A 20966-nucleotide genomic window follows, 5' to 3' on the forward strand; every position below is an offset into this window, starting at 1 on the left:
TTTCACCTTACAGCATTGTTGGTTTCTAGTGCTTTCATGACAGGAAATAGATGCAAAAGATAAGACAAATGCTGTTTGAAGGGAGTGACAGTCATTCCATATCAGTATATCAACACGTACCTCTCAGACATAGACATGCAAAAATGCAGTTAACTTTCCACTAGAAGCAGAAACTCATGTCACTGAGGTACTTTTAAGAATTAAGCTACCAGAAAGCATAATGAGATGTAATGAGAAATCAAACCCTGAGGACAAAAAACAAGCAATCATGGACATTGTAGAAAGGATGGTATGCAAATTAGTAGTTTCTTGCATTATAAAGGGGTTTTTGTTTGCAAACTCTCAATTTCCTCATGCCTCGCATGCCTATAGTATGTACACACCAGGATCACTGGGTTAAAATTTTACCCGGTTTGGCTCAATATAGCACCAACACAATACTGGGTTAAAGTAACCCAGAAAGCCACTCAAGACATGCAGTTCTTTTGACCCAGTTGTAGTGTTATTTTTTATTTTACTATTGGGTTATTAACCCAAACTACTTGTTGTGACAGTTCTAGCTAGTTAAAGCTTGTTGTGTGTAACACTTGGTCAAAATAACAGTTTGCTACTTATTAAAGTTTATTGTATTGTTAAGTCAGTGATTATTGGCAAGGTCTGGAGAGAACAACTACACAACTGTAAGTCTTTACACAAGCAAATATTGGCATTTCTCAATATTATGTAAACACAAACACTACACTTTAACTGCCATTCTGTTAAACATCACTACAGGCCTTTAAAGACATGTAAAGTTAAATCAAATTCTCTACATTTTTGGACACTACAACAGTTTAAATACTGCGTACTTTCAAACATTCCTCTCCTCTCATCTCGCATACTGTACAAATCTAAGCAAATCTGTGCTGCAGTGTTGTTTACATCAGGTTTTAGCTCGTTAGCTCGTTAACATGCACACAAGTATCCAGGTTTTGATCATTTTCTGGATACGATGTTTACATGGGACATGACAAACCTGGTTATTCATATCCCTGTATATATGATTCTAACAGTATCCAGGTTTCTGATTACCTGCATCCAATTGTGTCTTGATTCCTCAACATCTCAGCCTCTCATTTCTCTAACAGAGAATGATCAGAAACTTGGATAATCTGTTTACATGTCACAGTATCCTGGTTTCTATTGGAGTACTGGATGAGGGCTTATCCAGGTTACTCAACCCAGGATTAAGGTGTTTACATGTGCAACACATAACCAAGATAAAAGCCAAAAACCTGATTATAATACTGGTGTTCATGTAAATGCACGCCACACTTACTGCCATTCTGTTAAACACCAACACTAACAGTACAAAATGATTGCAAAATTTCCATTTCCAGGGAGGAAATGAAACTGAAATTTGATTAGCTACTGTGTAAACTGGGCTTCATCTTGAACATTACAATAGGTCAGTGCCACATACTGTTTTCTACTTTGCTAATAATAATCATAATCAGGGTACATTCATACTCATAGATACTCTAACTTACCAGGCCAAAAAAAACACCTGTACTTAGGTGGCATGAGTCAGGGTGCAGTGTTTGTGTTACAGCAATTAATCAACTTACTATCAAGGGTCTGTCCTCTAGCAGTTCCTAGGGACTGCTGTTCCCATTATTCCTCTATCTTTGGCTGTTTTCAGACCAAAATTAGCTCTGCATCCAAAAAAAAAGTTGTTTAAGTAAGTAGTGGAAAGCTTTCAAGATGTCCAGTTTGAATAATACATCCAAATTTGAATGCTTACTAGATGCCAAAACATCACACAGTGGCTTGCATATATGAGACAGGATTGTATAGCCAACATTTTCTCCTCTGTCACAAGTGAGCCAGCCTAGGAGGTCCAAACCCTGTATCAAGGGGGAATTATACTCAAGCTAATGATATAGACGTCCTTAAATGTTTATGTTAAATTGAGAGTGTACATTCTCAGTCAGTCTCTGCTTGGAGGATAACTTGAAATCTCTTTGATGATAATTTGATATATGTTAATTGTGTGATCCTAGAATAAAAGAAAGATTCAAGAGCTTTCACATGCACAACAACAAAGCGAGTGGCAATATTGAAGGCAGTGAAATTTGGCTCTAATCAGAGTATGAAATGAATATGTACACAAACACACACACACACACACACATACATATATATATATATATATATATATACACATATATATATAAGTAAGTATAACCACAGCGTTGTCACATCATAAAAAATGTATGTGTGTGTATATATATATATATATATATATATATATATATATACTTTTTTTTTTATGATGTGACAACGCTGTGGTAAAGGTCTGGTTAGGTTTAGGCACAAAGACCACTTGGTTAGCTTTAGGGAAAGATCATGGTTTGGGTTAAAATAAAATGAGAAATAAAATAAAATAAAAATGGCTGCAAATGTCCTGACATCTCGCTAAAAACACCCACCTGCTTTTGTCGGTTAAAATGGGGAGTGGGCATTGGTTGGCAAGAAACTTTCTAACCATCCACCAACCCCTCCTCCTCCTAATAGGAAAGTCAGCTCATATATCACTTTAGAAATGTTGAGATGATACATTTTGTTTAAATTTTGATATGAAACGTTTTGTTGAAATGTTAATATGCTACGTATTACACATGTTTAAATGTAGATATTCAATGCAGATATTTCTGTGGTTTGCAGAAACGTACAATGCCAACGTTTATTCTGTATATACAGTGGGGAGGTGTGTGTGTGTGTGTACTTGGTGGGGGATGAGAAAGTGCGTAGGAGAGGAAGAGTGAGAGAGTGAGCAGGAAAGAGAGACTATATGTATGTGTGTGTCTAATGGCTTGTGGATAGAAGTTGTCTCTGAGCCTGCTGGATCTGGCTCTGATGCTTCTATGTACCATTTGCCTGATGGTAGCAGTGAAAAGAGTCTGTAATTGGGGTGGTTGGAGTCCTTTATAATTTTTCCAGCTTTCCTCATCCAAGTCCTGCATGGATGGCAGTTCACACCTGGTGACACGCTGAGCAGCTCTGATGACTCTCTGCAGGGCTTTGCGGTCCTGCTTGGAGCTGTTCCTATACCAGGCCATGATGCAGCCATAGAGAACACTTTCAATGGTGCATCTGTAGAAGTTGCAGGATGATCATCCTGTCCATGCCAAACCTCCTCAGTCTTCTGAGGAAGAAGAGGTGCTGGTTTACGATCCTCACCACCAACTCAGTATGAGTTGACCACGTGAGGTCCTCGCTGATGTGGACCCCAAGGAACCTGAAGCTGCTGACTCTCTCTACAGGTGTCCCCTAGATGTAGATGGGGGTGTGTGCTTCCTGTACCCTCCTGAAATCCAACACCATCTCCTTGGTCTTGCAGACGTTGACATGGAAATTGTTGTTCTGACAACATGACGTCAGGGCTCTTACGTCCTCTCCGTACGCCGACCAACCGATGATGGTGGTGTCATCCGTAAACTTTGTGATGGTGTTGGAGCTGTGTGTTGCCACACAGTCATTGGTGAAGAGGGCGTACAGGACTGGACTTAGCACATACCCCTGGGGGACTCTGGTGCTGAGCATCATGGTGGAGGAAATGATGTCTCTGAGCCTCACCCTCTGGGGCATGTTTGTCAGGAAGTCCAGGTTCTAGCTGCAAAAGGCACTGCTGAATCCAAGGTCCAATGAGTTTGATGACCAGCTGAGAGGGCACAATGGTGTTAAATGCTGAACTGTAGTCCACAAACAGTATTCTCACATATATGCCCCTCTGCTCCAGGTGGGTGAGGACCTGTTTTGCTCGTATGCAAACTGTAAGGGGTCCAGTGAGTCTGGTAGGGAGGAGGTAACGTGAGCCTTGAGCTCGAAGGACGACAGCTATTAACCACCAACGCCAGCTTAGTCAGAGGATTATGGAACACTTTATGGCTCACTTTAACTGAAAATGCTACCGTGACTTTGTGTGTGTAAAGTACGGTATCTGTGGGTGTTGTGTGAAAAAGGGAGGTGTTTCTGCACTCACTAAATCTGTTTTGGTAAATGCTACTCACAAATAAACATAAGTAGTAATAGTTTTGCTATTGTTGCTGTTGTTGTTTGCACCATTTGAAGATTAAATTAATTATATTCAAATGTGTAATTCATTATAATTGTTGTATCTTGCAGATCTGAAAGTACAGTAAAAGCATTCTACTTAGCAAGTTTTACCCAAAATGGTCACCTAATAATTTATGAATTATCAATTTAAATACAGTTTCTAAGCTCACCTCTTCTCATTGGGAGACTTTAAAACTCTCCTCTTTCTTCATGGTAAAAGAGGACAGCTCCCTCACAAAACTACACTAGTAGATTTACAAACCTTTACACACTCTTCCCTTTGTGTTCATCTTGAGATTATTGTGCACAGGTCTGAATCCTGCTTCCTTATTTCACTTCAGAAAGTGCATTTCCACTGGAGCCTTCCTATGTTCGCTTAAGAGCATTAACTCTCATCTATAATTGTGAGTTAAGGAAGCACCACCCTGATGAAGGCGAGATAGCTGGAAACGTTTGGGGAATAAAGCATTGTTTATTTGGGGAGGAGTTGTGCAACTTGTTTAAGTTTGATGAACATGTATCGAAGCTCATTGTTCTGCACTTCGCAGAGTGTGCATTTTCAAAATTAGAAATAAGGAAAGCTCTGTTGGAAGTTTAATCTTTATCTTGGGAATACATGTGCCTTCAAATAAACTTTGAACTCAAGGTTAATTTACTATTGTGAAACTTGAGGTCATATCCGCTGCTTTTTTCCAGCAAGCAACATATCTACTGGTACACTGGCAATCTACAAAGCTAGATCTATGCACCTATAAGTATTCCTATGAAGCTTATTAAATTTTAAAAAATCAATCATAAAAATTTTAGTATACCTATGGCAAATTAATTTTCAGTTCCAACATAATGAACTGTGAACAGTAGAGCCCATTGGAGTAAGTAATTGCAATTTTGAGCAGCCAGAACAGCACTGGACCTTTCCCCTCGTTCCATTTATACTCTATTATTCAGTGTTCAACACCAGAGAAGTGCTACTTTGCATTATCATCATATGACCACATGAGGTCCCTGTTGTTCTGGTGCTTTTTGGCAGCAGGGAGGACTGAACCATATGAACAGGCAAATGGTGAATTGCAACTCAGAGAAAAGAAAACTGAGATTTTTATTAATCCGATAACAGATTGATTTTGTTTTTATTGCCAGTAAAAGTTGTTGAAGATTGGGAATCACTACCTGTTGCAGGCAAGTCTATTTCTTAAAACGGTTAGTTTAATTACTTGCCTGTTTTATTGAGCAAATCAGTAATTGGATGTGCCAAAATTTCCTTCAGTTAAATCAACATTGTTTTTGGCGGCACGAAGAGAGACATAAAGTCAGTGCTCCCCTCGAAGGCTTTTCCCTCCAGAAGGTTACAAACCTTAGTGTTTTCATAAAGATTCGAAGATTTCGGCAGTCACATTAAATCTTTAACAAAATCAGCTTAAGTACATCTCAAGGCTCAGAGCTCATGTCAAAACAACATGTGGAGAAACTGGTGTGTGCCTTTGTCTCCAGCAGGCTGGACAACTGTACTGGACTTTTCTCAGGTCTCTCTAAGGAAAGCAATCAGATAGATCCAGTTGATCCAAAATGCTGCTGCTGATTCTTAATAAAGACTGAAAAAGTAGACAACAGTTCTCATAAATCACTACATTGGTTGCCAATGTGTCAAAGAATTTACTTTTAAGTATTACTGCTTGTCCATAAATCCCTGAATGGTTCATCTCAGATCTTCTCGGACAGTATGAAGCTTCCAGAGCTCTCAGGTCAGCTGCTACTTGTGGTTCCTAAAGTTAAACATGGTGACGCTGCTTTTAGCGTCTGTGCTGCTCACATGTAGAACAAACTACCTGAAGATCTCAGACTAGAAACAATGCTGACTACTTTCATATCTAAACTTGAGACTCATCTTTGCCATGGTTTTTAATTCAATTATATTTTTTATCCTTTATGCATCCTTTACTCTTTATCTAATTTTATGTATTTTATTGTTCTATTAACTTTACTTGCTTCTTGTAGTCTTGTTTTTATTTTCATTGTCTTGTTCTTATATTATTTTGAATTTAGTAAAGCACTTTGGATTTTTCCTTGTGCATGAAATGTGCTGTATAAATAAATTTGCTTTGCCTCACCTTGCCTTCATTTGTTTCTTTTGTTACTGCTTTACATTCATGATGAAGCTGCTGACAAACTAGTGTAACAGATTATAGATTGAAGCCTCAAGTAAATGGGTATGGAAAAAGTATCAGACACACCTAATATTATGTTTCTTGCAATTAACGTTTGAGAGGTACGGTTCCTCTTTCCCCAGACGTTGTGATTTTTTTCCCATCCCCCTTTACGTAGTAAGTTGTTTTATTTTCTCTTCTACTACAGCTGATACGAGCTGTGGTTTTAGCTACAGCTATTTGTGTAATTGTGATGCGCAGAATTGCCGGTGCATTGGCTGGTGTATGCACTATGAAAACTTGCAGCAGATCTCACCTTGTACTTCTGTGGTTTGTCTACTTCACCTTCCCAGGTAAGACAAAAAGCTTTAAATTATGAAATTCTGACAACAGCTTAATTAAAATTACTACACAGGAGTGTGGTGGTAGCCTGGAAGATAAAAAAGACTAATTAAAAACACAAAAGTTTTTTAGAGACTGCTGTGAAACAAATACAACATATACTGGCAAATATGCTGTTGGTTGGAACTAAACGAGGACTCAATATACTCCAGACTCAATAAACTCAACGGGAATAACATGAACTAAGAGATCGCACTACAGGGCATAACACAGTAATAATAACAATCTGAAAAGGCAGTCTTTTCGTCACTTTTGTCTTTGTTAGTGAATCATATTTATTTCAAAATGTTCTTTTACATTTCCATCTTCCATCCTGCAACTATCAATGTCTACTTTTTTTGTATTTTACAGTTGTGCAGGCACAAGAAATCAAAGTTTTGTCTGAAGTGACTGGATACCTCGGGTTTGATGTCATACTGCCATGTAAATTCATCCAAGGACCAAATAAGTCTGATATTGTGCAGGTTCATTGGGATCTTAAGCCAGCAGAAGGAGAGAAAATTACCATTATTGTGTTTAATGTCCAATTTGGAGTGGTCGTCACTGAAGCTCCTCTGAAGTGGAGAGTGGAATTTGCGGAATAATCTCTAGTAATTAGAGATGTGAAAACAGAGGATGCAGGGTTGTACAGCTGCACCATAGCAACCTTTCCCACTGGTTCATTTGTAGGAACCACCTGCCTTGTTCTTCAAGGTTAGTAAGTAAAGCATTTTTTTCACAATCTGTAGCCAAATTAACATTAAGTACAGGTACAGACAGTCTTCAAAATGATCCAAAGTGCCATTTACTGTACTTACTGTGGTAAGTGTTGAATAACATGGTTTGGTTTCTCTTATATAGATGAGATCTGAAATATTTTTTTTAAATATACTGTATACATTGGGGTGTTACCTTGAACTTTGTATGTCTTTTCATTTTACCACTTACTCTTCCATGGCAAATTAATCTACATTTATTGTACCTCATAAATACTGTACAGTAGGTCTGAATCTGTCATCAAATAATCAAATAATAATAACCGATGCAGATGACACCAAGGATGCTCGCATTGAGGATGATTGCCACAGGAATATTCATGCTGATAGTATTGATTGATCATGGCCTCCAAAACTTACATCAATATCATCAGAATAAGGTGTGTGTGCCTGATGTTCATTTTGTGTAGGGATATGCTGTTGAAAAGAAAACCCTTCCATTACCAGGAGTGTCACATAACTGAATCTGTAATACTACCCATTATCTTGTACGGTATAAAAGTCAATTTTATATCTGGTCCATTTAAACTGTGAAGCTTTTATTCATGGGTTACACATACTGTCAAGGGTTTATACATCAGAAAAAAATTCCCTTATGAAAGTGCACTGTTTTCTTCACTCAGATGTGAGGCTTTGGTCAGGCACCGTGTTTCGCTGGTAAGAACAAATGCACAACTTCCTCTTTTCTCAATTTTTAAACTGCAGCATATTAATTTATGTCTTTTTCTGTTTGTTTCAGTTCCCTTGACTAAAGCCTATCTGTCTTTCAAATACAGGTGGTCCAGTGATGGATATGTCAGCCATCTGTGATTGAAAGGGGTGACGTGAGCTCATATATGGTTTGGCTACATCTCTAATAAAACTGAATTAATTTGATAATTCTGTTAATGACACAGAAACACGTAGATGATGTCACATACGCTGAAGTGATGGTTGGGAGTTGGAAATCCAAATAAGAGAGAGAGATGTACATTAAAGTGATGATAAGGTTCTCTTTTTGTGTACCTGATGAGGGCAAAAATTACACTTTTAAAACTGCTGTAAGTAAGTTGAATTTACCATAATGTTGGTGTAATTTACTAAAAATTGAACTGAATTACAATAACAGCACTGCAAGCTCCTGACTTTTCATCTAGCACCACCATGAGGTCAAAATTTTAATTTGTCCACCACTCAAGTCAACAAGATAGTGAAGATGTATCTGACATTGGCATTTAGCTCAAAGCACCACTGTGTAGACCTTGGTGTCAGTGTAGCTGACTCCTTGTCTTGTTTCAATATGATTGTTGAACTCAGACAGTTTGCTTCTTAGTTTATCCCTTTCTTTGGTAATGGATGTGTATGAGAAAAATTGAGAAAAAACTGCAATTGATTCAAGATTCCTTTATTGTTACATCCCATTATACAAGTGTAAGAAAGTAAAATTCTTGGGTTTCAGCTCCTTGACATTGCAGCAACAATAGCAATAAAATAGAAATAGAAGAAGCAGTAAAAATAGTACTAGAATGTACAATAAAAATATAAATGACACAAATAATGTGTAGTGTGTGTAAAATGCTGTGTGTATGTATTAAAAATAGTACTAGAAAAGAAGTCCTAAAAATACAATAAAAATATAAATAATATAAATAATATATAGCGTTTGTAAAATGCTGTGTGTAGGTCCTGCCTTAATAAATGTGCATATGTGTATGTAGTTGTTTGCATGTTTTGCGTGTGTTTGTGTGTGCGTGTGTGTCACAGACAGACAGGCAACAGGCCGTTAGTGTCCATTATTCATCAGCCTGGTTGCTTGGTGGAAAGAATTGTCCCGGAGCCTGCTAGCCTGCTGGTCCGGGCCTTGAGGGTGTGGTAGCGCTTGCCAGACGGCAGCAGCTCAAACAGGCCGTGGTTGGGGTGGCTGGGGTCTTTGATAATCCTGCGGGCTTAACTGACACACCATCCATTGTAAATGTCCTGAATGGAGGGAAGCTCACATCCACTGATGCTCTGCATCGCTTTGCGGTTGAACCCCATACCAGGCAGTAACACATCCCGTCAGGATGTTCTCAGTTGTGCCTCTGTAGAAGGCCCATAGGATCTTGGGCCCCATGCCAAACTTTTTCAGCTGCCTGAGGTGAAAGAGAGGTTGCAGTGTGCTCGTCCCAGGTGAGGTCCTCAGTGATGTGAACACTGAGGAGCTTGAAGCTTCTGACTCTCTACAGCAGACCCATTGATGGCGATGGGGTCTTCTCCTGTAGTCCATGATCGGCTCCTTGTTCTTATCGACGTTGAGCGAGAGGTTGTTCTCCTGGCACCACTGTGTCAGCTTGTTGACCTCTCTCCTGTAGGCTCTCCTCGTTGTCAGTAATGAGGCCTATCACTTGTGTTTTTCAATTGTGCTACATGACTTGCAATTTTGAGTGCTGTTTTACCAGAATTCCTGCACAGTCAAATCCCTGGAGGTTTTACAGTGATATAAATTGCCTCAGAGAGGGATTAGCCAAAAATCCAAATTTATGTGAAACAGCACTAAAGCAGCAGAGATTTCTTGCTCAAGTTTGGGAAATAGACAACATAATGGCACAATAGGAGTAAGCAGGCAAAGTTCCTATTTCTGCTTTGCAAACAAAGAAAGGAGGAAGATAATAAAGACAAAAATGTAAAATTACCCGACCAAAAGGGAGCTAAACTAAGTAAAGCAATGACCAGAGTCAACACTAGTGTGGTGGGTCCAATCATGGTAAGAGTTTAAGGCTTTGAGGGAATTTTAAATGCTTACTCCATTTCTGTGGGAAATTAGATTTCCCATGTTTTTTTCTGAACTAAACTGGACATCACAGTGATGTTTATCTCTTACTTTGACTCCATTAAGGAGTTGAGTTGTGGTTGTATTCTTGCTTCTAACCTACCTACAGCAGCTTTAAAATAAAAACAAGAATTGCATGTTATAACACAGTACTGTGTTTATTCAGGTACTGGTAATAGCTTGAGTAGTCTTTTATCCTGCCCAGTATTCTGTCTACTTTGTTAGTGCTAATGTCACAATCCTGTATGCAGATGTTGTGTCTAAGCAGACATGATGTAAAAAGGTGACAAACATTTTTTGCAAAGTTGTTGCAATGATGCATGCTTTTAGTGAGCATTGCCAACAGTCGTTTTCTGCATCCCCTGACTGTGTCATTTTGTGAGTGTGAGATTATGTCTGTCACATTCACTCTGTGCTGTCAGGTGAGAACATAGTCAGCGTTTATCTGTGTAAAATGATAACTTAAGGGCTCATATTTAATTTTGAATTGTTGTAACGTTGCATCTCTAAAAGAAAAAATAAAGAAAGTTTATACGTTTGTACATACCTCACCGAATCTTTGGTTTGTGGTTCTGTCATGTCAGGAAAGAAAGATAAATGCTGTTTGAAGGGAGTCTTTCCATGTCAGTATATCACATCACTCAGACATGAAAAGGAAGAAAATGCAGCGAACTTTCCACTCGAAAATCAAAGACTTGTTTCACTGTTTGTATATTTTTTTATTCCAAAAGAAGTTTGTGTGTCTATAGGTTTGAACAACAGGGGGATCTCTCTGAGGAACATCACTGAATCTCGTCCCAACACCTCCAGCCCTCCCCCCTCCGCCCCCCCCCCCCTCACCCACAAGCACACCATAGAACCTCTTGCTCTTCAATAGGAATAATAACAACAATTTAATCATAATATTCATCATCAGTTTTAATAATCCATTTAGCACTAGTATAGAAATATGAAAAAAATACCAAAGAAAAGAACATAAAAGTAAACAAAAAATGTTTGTTTCATGGAGCGACCGTCCAGACACCCCATTTGATTTGTTTTGTGACCCTCCCTTCCCTTTGATATTCATACTAGTAATATTTTGGCTTTTTAGGGGTTGTACCCTCTTCTCACCTTTCCACAATAATGTTTTGCAGCTTATAAACTCTGTCAGCTGATGGTTTAAAGCTGTTGATAGCCACTTAATGGCTACGTGGTGCTGTCACATATCAAGCCGTGTAAATTTGTATACAGAACAAACCAGAGAAGACGAGGAAAATGACTCTGAAGACAAATTTGAAAACAACAAAAACAACCAGTGGGTTTACTGCGTTTGGACAACAGGGGAATCAGAAATGAAGATGTTGTGGATGAGTGTATTTTTGTTTGTGAGAATATGTGTGTGTGTGTGTGTGTGTGTGTGTGTGTGTGTGTGTGTGTGTGTGTGTGTGTGTGTGTGTGTGTGTGTATGTGTGTGTGTGTGTGTGTGTGTGTGTGTGTGTGTGTGTGTGTGTGTGCATGCGTTTGTGTACTGTGACGACTTGTGGGAAAGGTTGGCTCCGGTTGCCTTGTCAGCATTCTGAACACAAAGGCAGAAGTAAACAGAAAGAAAAAGACACATCAAATCCAGGCCTGGTTCTGCTGACAGGGATCATTCAGAGAAACAACATAATGTGCGCAAACAATGTTATCATTCAATATCTGGAACACAACAGTGTCAACAAATCTTTTTTCACTGCAGAATGCATAATTTAAGATTGCAATGCAATGCACGCTGAATCAACAATGCCTGTATTTTTCAGGGGATTTGTAAAGGGCTGTACTGGTGGTGTTGCATGTTACCCCACATAATTGGTTTTACTGCTGAATGTGCATGGGTGGGAAGCCGGTGAGGGATCATGTCTTTGTTACTGCTCTCCTGCTGTTTGGTGAGATCTGAAATGATAGCATGAAGCTGTTCAGAGACTCACAGCTGTCAAGAGGTTTTCAGAAACAAAGATTGTGGTACAAATAGGGGAAACTGTCGTTCCAGACAAGAGGTGGAGATAAGGGGGGTGAGATAAACTCAAGAAGTAGGAACCACTGATGTTCAAGAATTGAGAATCAGCTGCTCAAAACATTACATTCATAGAAATTGAACCATAAAAGACAAACAATAAGCAAACACGGACATGAACAGCACGGTGGGAATTTGATAATATCTTGCATTGAAGAAGTTTCCTTTCATCAGCTAACTCTCAAATCCAGGTTGTCAGCGTTTCCTTGAACACAACAAAATACTTTTAATTACAAAGTATACTAATTATAACTAAGGGTGTGTATCAAACCTCCCCCTTAGTTGTTAATTATTCTAAAGGGAATATTTTGGGATCTGATTAAGAAAGGGATTCATTGAACATTGAGACCCTGATGAAACAGATTGTGACCTGCAGAAAATGCCAATGCAGCACATGATAATGATGTCATATCAACAACATATCATCCTGGGATTAATAGGCTATTATGTCTATGTTTTAAAAGTCATTAAATTTGTACTGAATATACTGTTTAACTGAGTTACATTTGCTTCTAATGAGACATTTTCACAGAGATGTCTTACGCCGCATTCATGTCATATCGGAATAATCATAATAACCAGATTCCGCTTGTAAATAGCGTTCATGTCAACATCCAAGCCGTAATAATGACTAGGAAACTGATTTTTTTGTTAGCCGACTTTGCGCTTTATAATACTAAATGTGCCTGAAAATCAAGCACAAGCAAGAGACCCCTCGTGTCAGCCAAAGTCCGTTGTCCAAGGTGATTAAACCCACATTTACTGGATGTGGTGCTATATGTTCAGTGCACACTATTTTTGACCAACTTTGTAATCATGTAATCATTTGAGTTGTCCTGTGACGTGAATGCTCGCAAGTTGTAAACATGGGAATTTTTCCCATCTCTACCATTTATCCTATATGAAGTGAATGCGGACATACCACAAACAACACAGCTGCAGAACATAAAACTAATGTGATTTAGTAACACCAAAAGAAAATTATGCTACAGTAACCAAACACAGCTGATATCAAAAAATAAGATAGAGAAGTGCTTTAACAAATCATCAGTAGTAACATGAAGTGTGAAGATTTGAGGGCAGAACATGCAAATCCACCAGTGAATTCCTTTAAGCCCCGGTAACTAATATACTGCAGTGTTTAGACTGTTTTAGTTAAAGTTTAGGGCTGTAACATTAAGAACATAATTAAGATAGATCAGCTTCCCTTCCTAGCCAGAGTGAAAAAGATGTATTTCTTCTAAATCTATTTATCGGTATGTTTTCCTGTGTTCATCCCCCTCCTGAATGAGTCCCCAGCCACCGAGGGGAGTAATTAGACGATCAAAAGCTTGAGACAGTATTGACAAGCCTGTGTTGAGTCTATCACTCTGGCAGGAGCTTGCACTGTGGACGGCCAACTCTGTCTGTTTAACAGAGAGAGGGGAAGAAGCTGCAGCTACAGCCTGCTGGCGAATTAACAAGCCCCTTAAAAGATGCCCAGAATTAACAGATCAGGACTGATCTAATAATGGAAGAAGTTCAGTTAGGGCTCTCTCTTTCAAATTCTGTAGTGTCCTTTTCACTCTCTGCCTCTTTCTATCTCCTCTCTTTCTGTTCTTTTCTATCTTGCCTCTCTATCTCTGGTTCTCCCCCCACCCAGTCTCTCTATCTCTGCTACGCTGTGTGAACAGAGGTGAAAAAGAAGTAAAGACTTGGCAAGCGTTACCCAGGATAACGAGGGACATTAATTTCACATTTCAAAGCCTCTTGCTCTCTCTCTCCCCCCTTTTTTGTGGCTCTCCAATTATCTAATATTGGTAGAAGGGTGCTGTTGCTGGGTACATGGTTTGAATACTTACAGACTTACAGGAAGCACAAATTGTTACATACACACACACGCACAGTGTAAAGAAAGACAGACCAACAGTTTCCTCTGCTACTGTTTGCATTATGTTGTCTTGAAGTTGTTTCATCCACCTTCCCTGATGCCATCCAAAAAGCAGCTATGGGACACAGGGAGGGACACAAAACTCTTGAACACAATTAGCCGTAGTCAAGTTTCTTAGTATGTTATAATCCACCATATTGTCACATATAGTCTTTATTTAACTCTGTAATTCCCACTTAGAACAATGGTAACAAAACAAGAAAAGACAAAAAAAAAAAAAAAACAACAACAGGAAATAATTCTCTGGAAGTCTTTTAGTTGCTGTTTTAAATCACTTACGGATACAGTACGTATGTCCTCCAACAAGGCTTCATTTTACTGGAGGGATAGTTTGCTTCTAGGGAAGTGTCTGTGGAAGAAAACCAGCACCTTCACATCTAAAGGTGAAGTGAGAGGGGAGTAAGGAGAGGAAAAGGAGGCCAATGAAAATCATCATCTGGTCATGTGCATTTCCGCTCAGATATGTCCAAACTGATGTTCTTCGGAGAAGATTGCAAAAGCTTAACTGATGACAATCTCACCGCATGCCAGTAGCCTTGTCTGTTTCTCTAGGCCTAAACCTCACCTGGAGAAAGGGTTACAGTTTCCCCTGTTCATTCTCCTTGTAAAGATCGTCACATTTTCTATTGGCTGATCTCACCGAGTTCAACTCGTATTTTTATCTCCACCTCTCCCTCATCTCCCCCTCTTTTTTCTCCAATGAATCCCACTTGTTTCTTTAAGCAGCAGTCACATCACTGGCTCCCTGCAGCCCTCTCACCCCACCCAGTACCTCTGGTCTCAGTCCTGTTCACCCAGTAGGTCTGTGGTGTTGCTGCTCTGTGGAGGTGGAATGAGTCGGGGGGTATGAGGTGGAGGACTGTGGTGTAGCCGCCTTGGGCTGGGCCCCCCTCCACCCTCACTGTCTGTGTTGGATGAAGATGGAGGAGGGGGTGGTGGTAGCCTGGGTAGAGGTGCTGATGAAGGTGGTATTCTTGTTGAGGTTGATCCTATACTGCTGCCTGATCTCAGGCTCTGGATCCTCCGGCACTCCTGGCAGATCCTCACATGGGTGCAACTGCGGGCAGGCAGCATTACAGGGGTGGGGGCTGGGGGAGGAGGGGTGGTGTTGGCACCCAGTGGATCATCTAGGATCCGCTGGGGCCCAGGACCCAGATCGGAAGGTCCTGTCCCTCCTGCTCCACCTCCTCCTCCTCCAGCTCCACCTGTCAGGGGGCCAGCTCCACTGTAGAGTTTGCCGTTGCTGAGGCGCATCTCTCGGACCAGGCGCAGGGGCCGAGGGGCCCCAAGAGCTATGCGGGTGGGGTGACGCAGGGCTGCTGAGCTGCTGAGAGGCCGACGACGGCGCAAGCGGGAGCTCTTTTTACAGGAGACGGCGTTTCGGAACTCTGTGATCATCTCCTGACAGACAGACACCTAGAGGAGAAAAGGAAGGAGGGAGGAAAGAGGGAAAGACGGAAGGGAGGTAAAAGGGAAGGGAAGGAGGCAGAGGTAGGAGGGGCGCCACAGACACAAAGTAGGCAGGCAGCAGAACAAGACAGTGGTAAGGCAGTACATAAAGAGGAGAGCGGAGGGAAAACAAGAAAATTGAAAGGAAACCAAAAAAAGAACAAGACGGGTACAAGGCAGAAAGAACAGACACATTGAGGCATGGTAAAAAAAAAAAAAGTCGCAAGAGAAGCGAGGGCACAGAGATCAAGAAATGGAGGGATGGTTTGAAAACAGAAATGAGGTGATGGGGGAGGATGTGGAGATGGATAGAGATGGGAGAATATCCAAGGAGCAGAGAGAGTTATTACAATCCAAACACACAAAACACCAAAATGTTGTTTAGTTTATGGGCACTTCATTATGGCACTATGTACTATGAACAAACAGGCAGGCCTGCAAACTCAGGTGCACATATACAAAGGCACACGCACACATACAGCAGCTGTGCACACACACACACACACACAGTAAGACACACTTTCACACGCACAAATCTTGTTCATCATTCCAACAGCACAACTGCTGTAATTTGCACACATGGTGAAGAAAATGCATCAACAGGTCCACTACAGACAAACAACATTCTCATTCAAATCATAGTAAAAAAGTCATGTGCTCACATAAACAGAAACAGTACTCGTTATCGGAGAACAGACACTGATGGCCAAATGACAGGAGGTGTGTGAGAGAGAGAGATAGAGGGAGACGCACAGTGAGATGGGTGAGAAGTAATCCAAGAATGGAAACGAAGAATACCAGCGTACATGTGAGGCATGTAAAAGAAGATACATCATGACATTTAATGCCAGGGAAAAAGATCACACTACTTCTTTATGCAAGCAAATATTGGCATTTCTCAATATTGCTTATTCGTACCATCAAGTTTAGCTCACAAACACTGCACTTACTGCCATACTGTTAAACACCAAACACTAAAAGGGCACAATGACTTCAAAGCAGGCAGGACATGCAAAGTGAAATCAAATTCTCTATCTGTTGTATAATTTTTGAACACTATAGCAGTTCAGTGCCGCATACTTGAACATTCCTCTCATCTCACATGCACATAACACATTGAACCCCAAATGTTATAACACACACAAACGAACAAACACATACAAATGGAGGCAAAAGCTGAAAAGAAATCTACCCACTCTCACACACAAACACACACAATAACATAATCAAAAGGGTTGGCGGGATGCCATGGGAACCTACTGGGGTGTGTCTGTGGGGTCGGCGAGGGCAGGTATGGGGGCATACCTCATCGGTCTCTGCTGAGCGGCGCGTTGACCACACAAACTCCATAATGGCCACAAACACGGCAATGATGAGGCCACAGATCAGCACCACAAAGATGCCCCCAATGTTCTCCATGCCCAGACCTGAGAGTGGGCCACAGGAGACGAACATTAATACACAAATACACAAACACACCTTAAAAAGGCATTTTACATGTGAAAACATTTATAAAATATCTTCTGTAGCTCTGGAGGAGTTTTGGTAAAGGAATAGTTTGACATTTTGACAGCTAGCAGCCAGTTAGCTGAGTTTAGCATTAAGACTGGAAATAGAGGGGAACAGCTAGCCTGGCTCTGTCCAAAGATAACTAAATAAATTCACATAAATTCCCCAAAAAACACAACTTGCTGTCTTTACACTTCAGTTTTTTTACCAAGATATTATAAGACAAATTTTTCAAATAATTCTCAGCAAGACAGCATTTTTCCCCAAAATGTCAAACTATTCCTTTAACAAAGCTCCTCCAGAGCCACACAATACATTACATATTACATACAGATACAGTATGAGGTTTCTATCTTCTCATCTAACTCTCAACAAGAAAGTGAAAGCGTATTTTCAAAGATGTTGAACTATTTCTTTAGAGCTGAGAAAAGTGACATGACTTTAGTAATCTCAGGTTGGGTTTGGAGACTACAATGTTTTTTGTGTTACAAGCTGGGGACATGGAGTTCGAGAGATGTGAGTGTTTATCAGTCAGGGTGTCTAATGAAAGATGCTATCGTGTTGCATTATGGGAAGTGTAGGATCCAGTATTTTAGGCGTTCAACCCATACTAGGGACTAAAATCAGGATTTCTCTGCAGCTTCACCTTTGACCAATTCTTTTTTCAAATCTGTGCTCCAACGTTATGTAAGTGCAATATTAAATCACCAGAGTGCTCTTTCGATTGAATTAAAAATTTAAATGGCCCATGATGAAGTGACTGTGTGAATGCCATGTCTGAGGTCCTGAAACCCCGAGATACATTATACAGATGAAAAACCGGGCATGGAGTCTTTACCAAAATCCTTTTTAAAAGAGATTTTCATCTGACAGCAGCAGCATAAAAACCAAGGCTTTTTCATTATCTTTTTCATTTATACAGGTGCAGACTTATAAACACACACACGCACATTTAACATTCACACGAAAACAGACACACTCACACTAATAAAATTCCCATTACACACCACCTGAGATGAACAGATGACATTTGGGAAAGTAGATTGTTCTAAGCACCCTTCACAAGGACATTAAGTTAGGCATTAGCCATTAGCTGGACTGTAGCAGAGAGTGAGGAGACTATTACTGGGGAAATTAGAGAGAAGGAGAGAGAGGAGACAGACAGCTGCGGTCAACTGACCCTTGGCACGGTGGTCCTCCTCTTTGGGACATTGGCTTCCCTCCCACCACCTTCTCTTCAGTATCTCCAGCCTGTTATTCTCCTGCAGCTGGAGGATGGCCAGCGTGATCTCATCTCTGAACGGAGACCCTGGCGGATGACAAGAAAGCAGGATAAGAGTAAGTAGTGGAGGATGGAGAAGGTGAGGACGAGAGAGCCCAGACGAGAGGGTTTATCTGTTTATCTCGGATGAGGAGAAAAACCCAAAATGAGGAGGAAAGTGTAAAGAGCAAAGAGAAAAGCAGAAGTAACAGAGAGAGAATTGCTGTTACAGCCTTGAGATGGCTGCGAGTGATCTTATTGTGAGAATAAAGAGAGGATTAGTGAGAGATAAAGAGTGAGATTACAACTAGGCAGCCAGTGGTACAGCTGCTGGTCAGAAAGCACACAAAGCATGTTATGAACTAGATACAGTAGAACAGGCTGGAAGGTTTAAAGGGTCAGTTCATCCGAAATGACAAAACATTTTGTTCTCACTTACACGTAGAGGATTCCAGCCATGATGATAGTCAACAACACTCCTCAATATGCTCAGTTTTTATTGGAGTTATTGTCTAAGAAAAATATAATCCCTCTGCAAACAGTTGATGGTGTGTTCTCTGAATTATTCAGAATAACTGGGACATTGCCGTTGAATTTTTAAATATATATTTTTTTCAAATTAAACTAACTTTTAAAAACAACCTGTAAAAAGAGCACAGAAACTAATCTCAGATACCACTCATCCAGCCATGTTCCAGCCGCTACCCTCTGGGGTCACTACGACTATCACAATAAACGTTTTCAAAGAATTTCCCCTTACAGAGATCCTGGTAAAGACAAAAGTTATTCACAAAGCATCTTAGCCCTTAAGAGAGCTCCTAAGGCAAAAAACTGTTAGGAGTAGGGAGGATGACTTTTAAGAGGCTTAAGAGCTTCTTAAGCAGAGGGGAAAATGGTGGAAAGACAAAGAGGCAGGAGAAATATTCTCCAAACACTGAATGACAATGAGTTAATGAAACGCTACAGATTAGATCGCAGAGGGATAATGTTTGTGGTTGATCTCATTAGAGATACACTCACATCTCCCACCCAACACAATAACGCTATAATGTCAGCAATGAAAGTGATCACAACACTAAAATATTTGGCAACTGGAAAAAAATTTGGAATTTGCTGGCAGCTGGAAAGCAGCAATCACAGAAATTGAAAGCTGAGCCCTTTTTCCCTTGTTAATATCAAATAGATTGTAGCATGGTAAATAAATGTAAGAAAATAAATATAACAACTATCAGCATGTGAATAGGCTACTGCACAAGTAGGTCTGTGTTTTCATAGGCTACTTTTAAAGTATGACTTACAATTTATTCAACAGAGATGTCCATTACATAAAATAGTATTTATAATTACACCATGTCTTAATAAAGACTAAATTCTATGATTAGGCCTATCAATTTCACTCTCCATTATATGCCCATTATCATTAAGGGTGCATTTTTCTTTCTTTCTTTCTTTTATTTTTGATCAACCAATCCCACCTTTTAAAAGGATGAGTCATACCTAGCAATGAGGTCAACCACACCTCCTCACTAAGATAAAAGTTTCTGTCTCCTCCTTGCTCAGAGGTGCTCTGAGATTTTTCCTAAATCCCTCCTAAGCTAGGACTCCTTGCTAGAAATTTTTAGGCTAAGTTAGGGGCTCTCTAAGCATATTCTCAGAATGGTTGTGTTACAGCCCCTGAACTCTTAAGCTCTTAAAAAATCTCCTGTCCTAAATTGCACAATGTGGAACTGTTGTTCTGTTTGTATTTCTGATATGTTGTTTGGATATTTTGGACTCAAATCTAAATTGTGGTGACATGATTGTTGTTTGTGCAATGAAAAACATGCACACTAAACTCATGACTCCACCAGCAATTAGTGGTTCAACATTTTGGGGGGATATACTTGGGGATTTTCTTGCAGAGAGAGACAAGATGAGAAGATTGATACTACACTCTCATCATATGTCCATTAAATATGAAGACTGGAAACAGGGAGAAACAGCTATCCTGGTTCTGACCAAAGGTAAATAAAATCCACCTAGCAGCATGTCCTAATCTTACTAATTATTACATTATATCTCGTTTGTTTAGTCCATAGAAAAAACAAAGTGTAAAAATGACAAGTCATGGTTTTACAGAGGGTCACATGCCGGACAATTTCTTGGCCGGGCACAGTGACTTCCTGCAGTGTCTGTTGATTGCCAACAACAAGACTCTATGTTTTTTCTGTTATGACATTTTATGTTCACATCTATGTGTTTTGCTTGGCTGCAAGACAAAATTTCCTTTGAGGACAATAAAGTAGAAAGTAGAAAGGTAGAAGTCACTATGCTCAGTCAAGAAATAGTCCAGTGCATAAGACCAACCTGTATCTGCATGTCTAAAAGCAATGTTTTTTGTTAATTTAGGGTTAACCAATCCTTATATTATTTTCAGAATATAAAAATGTCTGTTCTTTTGGTCTATTACAAGACCCTATTCTCCTCTCTAGTCTGTCTCTCCTTCATGTGTGTGCGTCTTCTCTCCATGCTGATGTACTGTGACTGTGTGTTATCTCTCTCTATCTCTTCACACCTTTCTGACATATCTCACTTTCTGTACTTTCCTTCCTCTCT

The 20966-nt window shown here is 40.0% G+C and overlaps 1 protein-coding gene across 1 annotated transcript in view; it reads right to left on the minus strand.

Annotated features, from left to right (window-relative positions):
- Nucleotides 1-14830: 14830 nt before the first annotated feature.
- The window catches only part of grik5 (glutamate receptor, ionotropic, kainate 5), an 87352-nt gene continuing 81216 nt past the window's right edge, over nt 14831-20966 (minus strand). The window contains exons 21-23 of the mRNA XM_042425225.1: nt 18291-18419; nt 16907-17028; nt 14831-15568 (exon numbers count right to left, since the gene is read on the minus strand). Of these exons, the coding sequence (XP_042281159.1) occupies nt 14933-15568; nt 16907-17028; nt 18291-18419 (887 nt within the window). The 3' untranslated portion in view covers nt 14831-14932. The remainder of the gene's footprint in view (nt 15569-16906; nt 17029-18290; nt 18420-20966) is intronic.

Source organism: Thunnus maccoyii, chromosome 10, assembly GCF_910596095.1.
Source record: "Thunnus maccoyii chromosome 10, fThuMac1.1, whole genome shotgun sequence".
NCBI lineage: Eukaryota > Metazoa > Chordata > Actinopteri > Scombriformes > Scombridae > Thunnus > Thunnus maccoyii.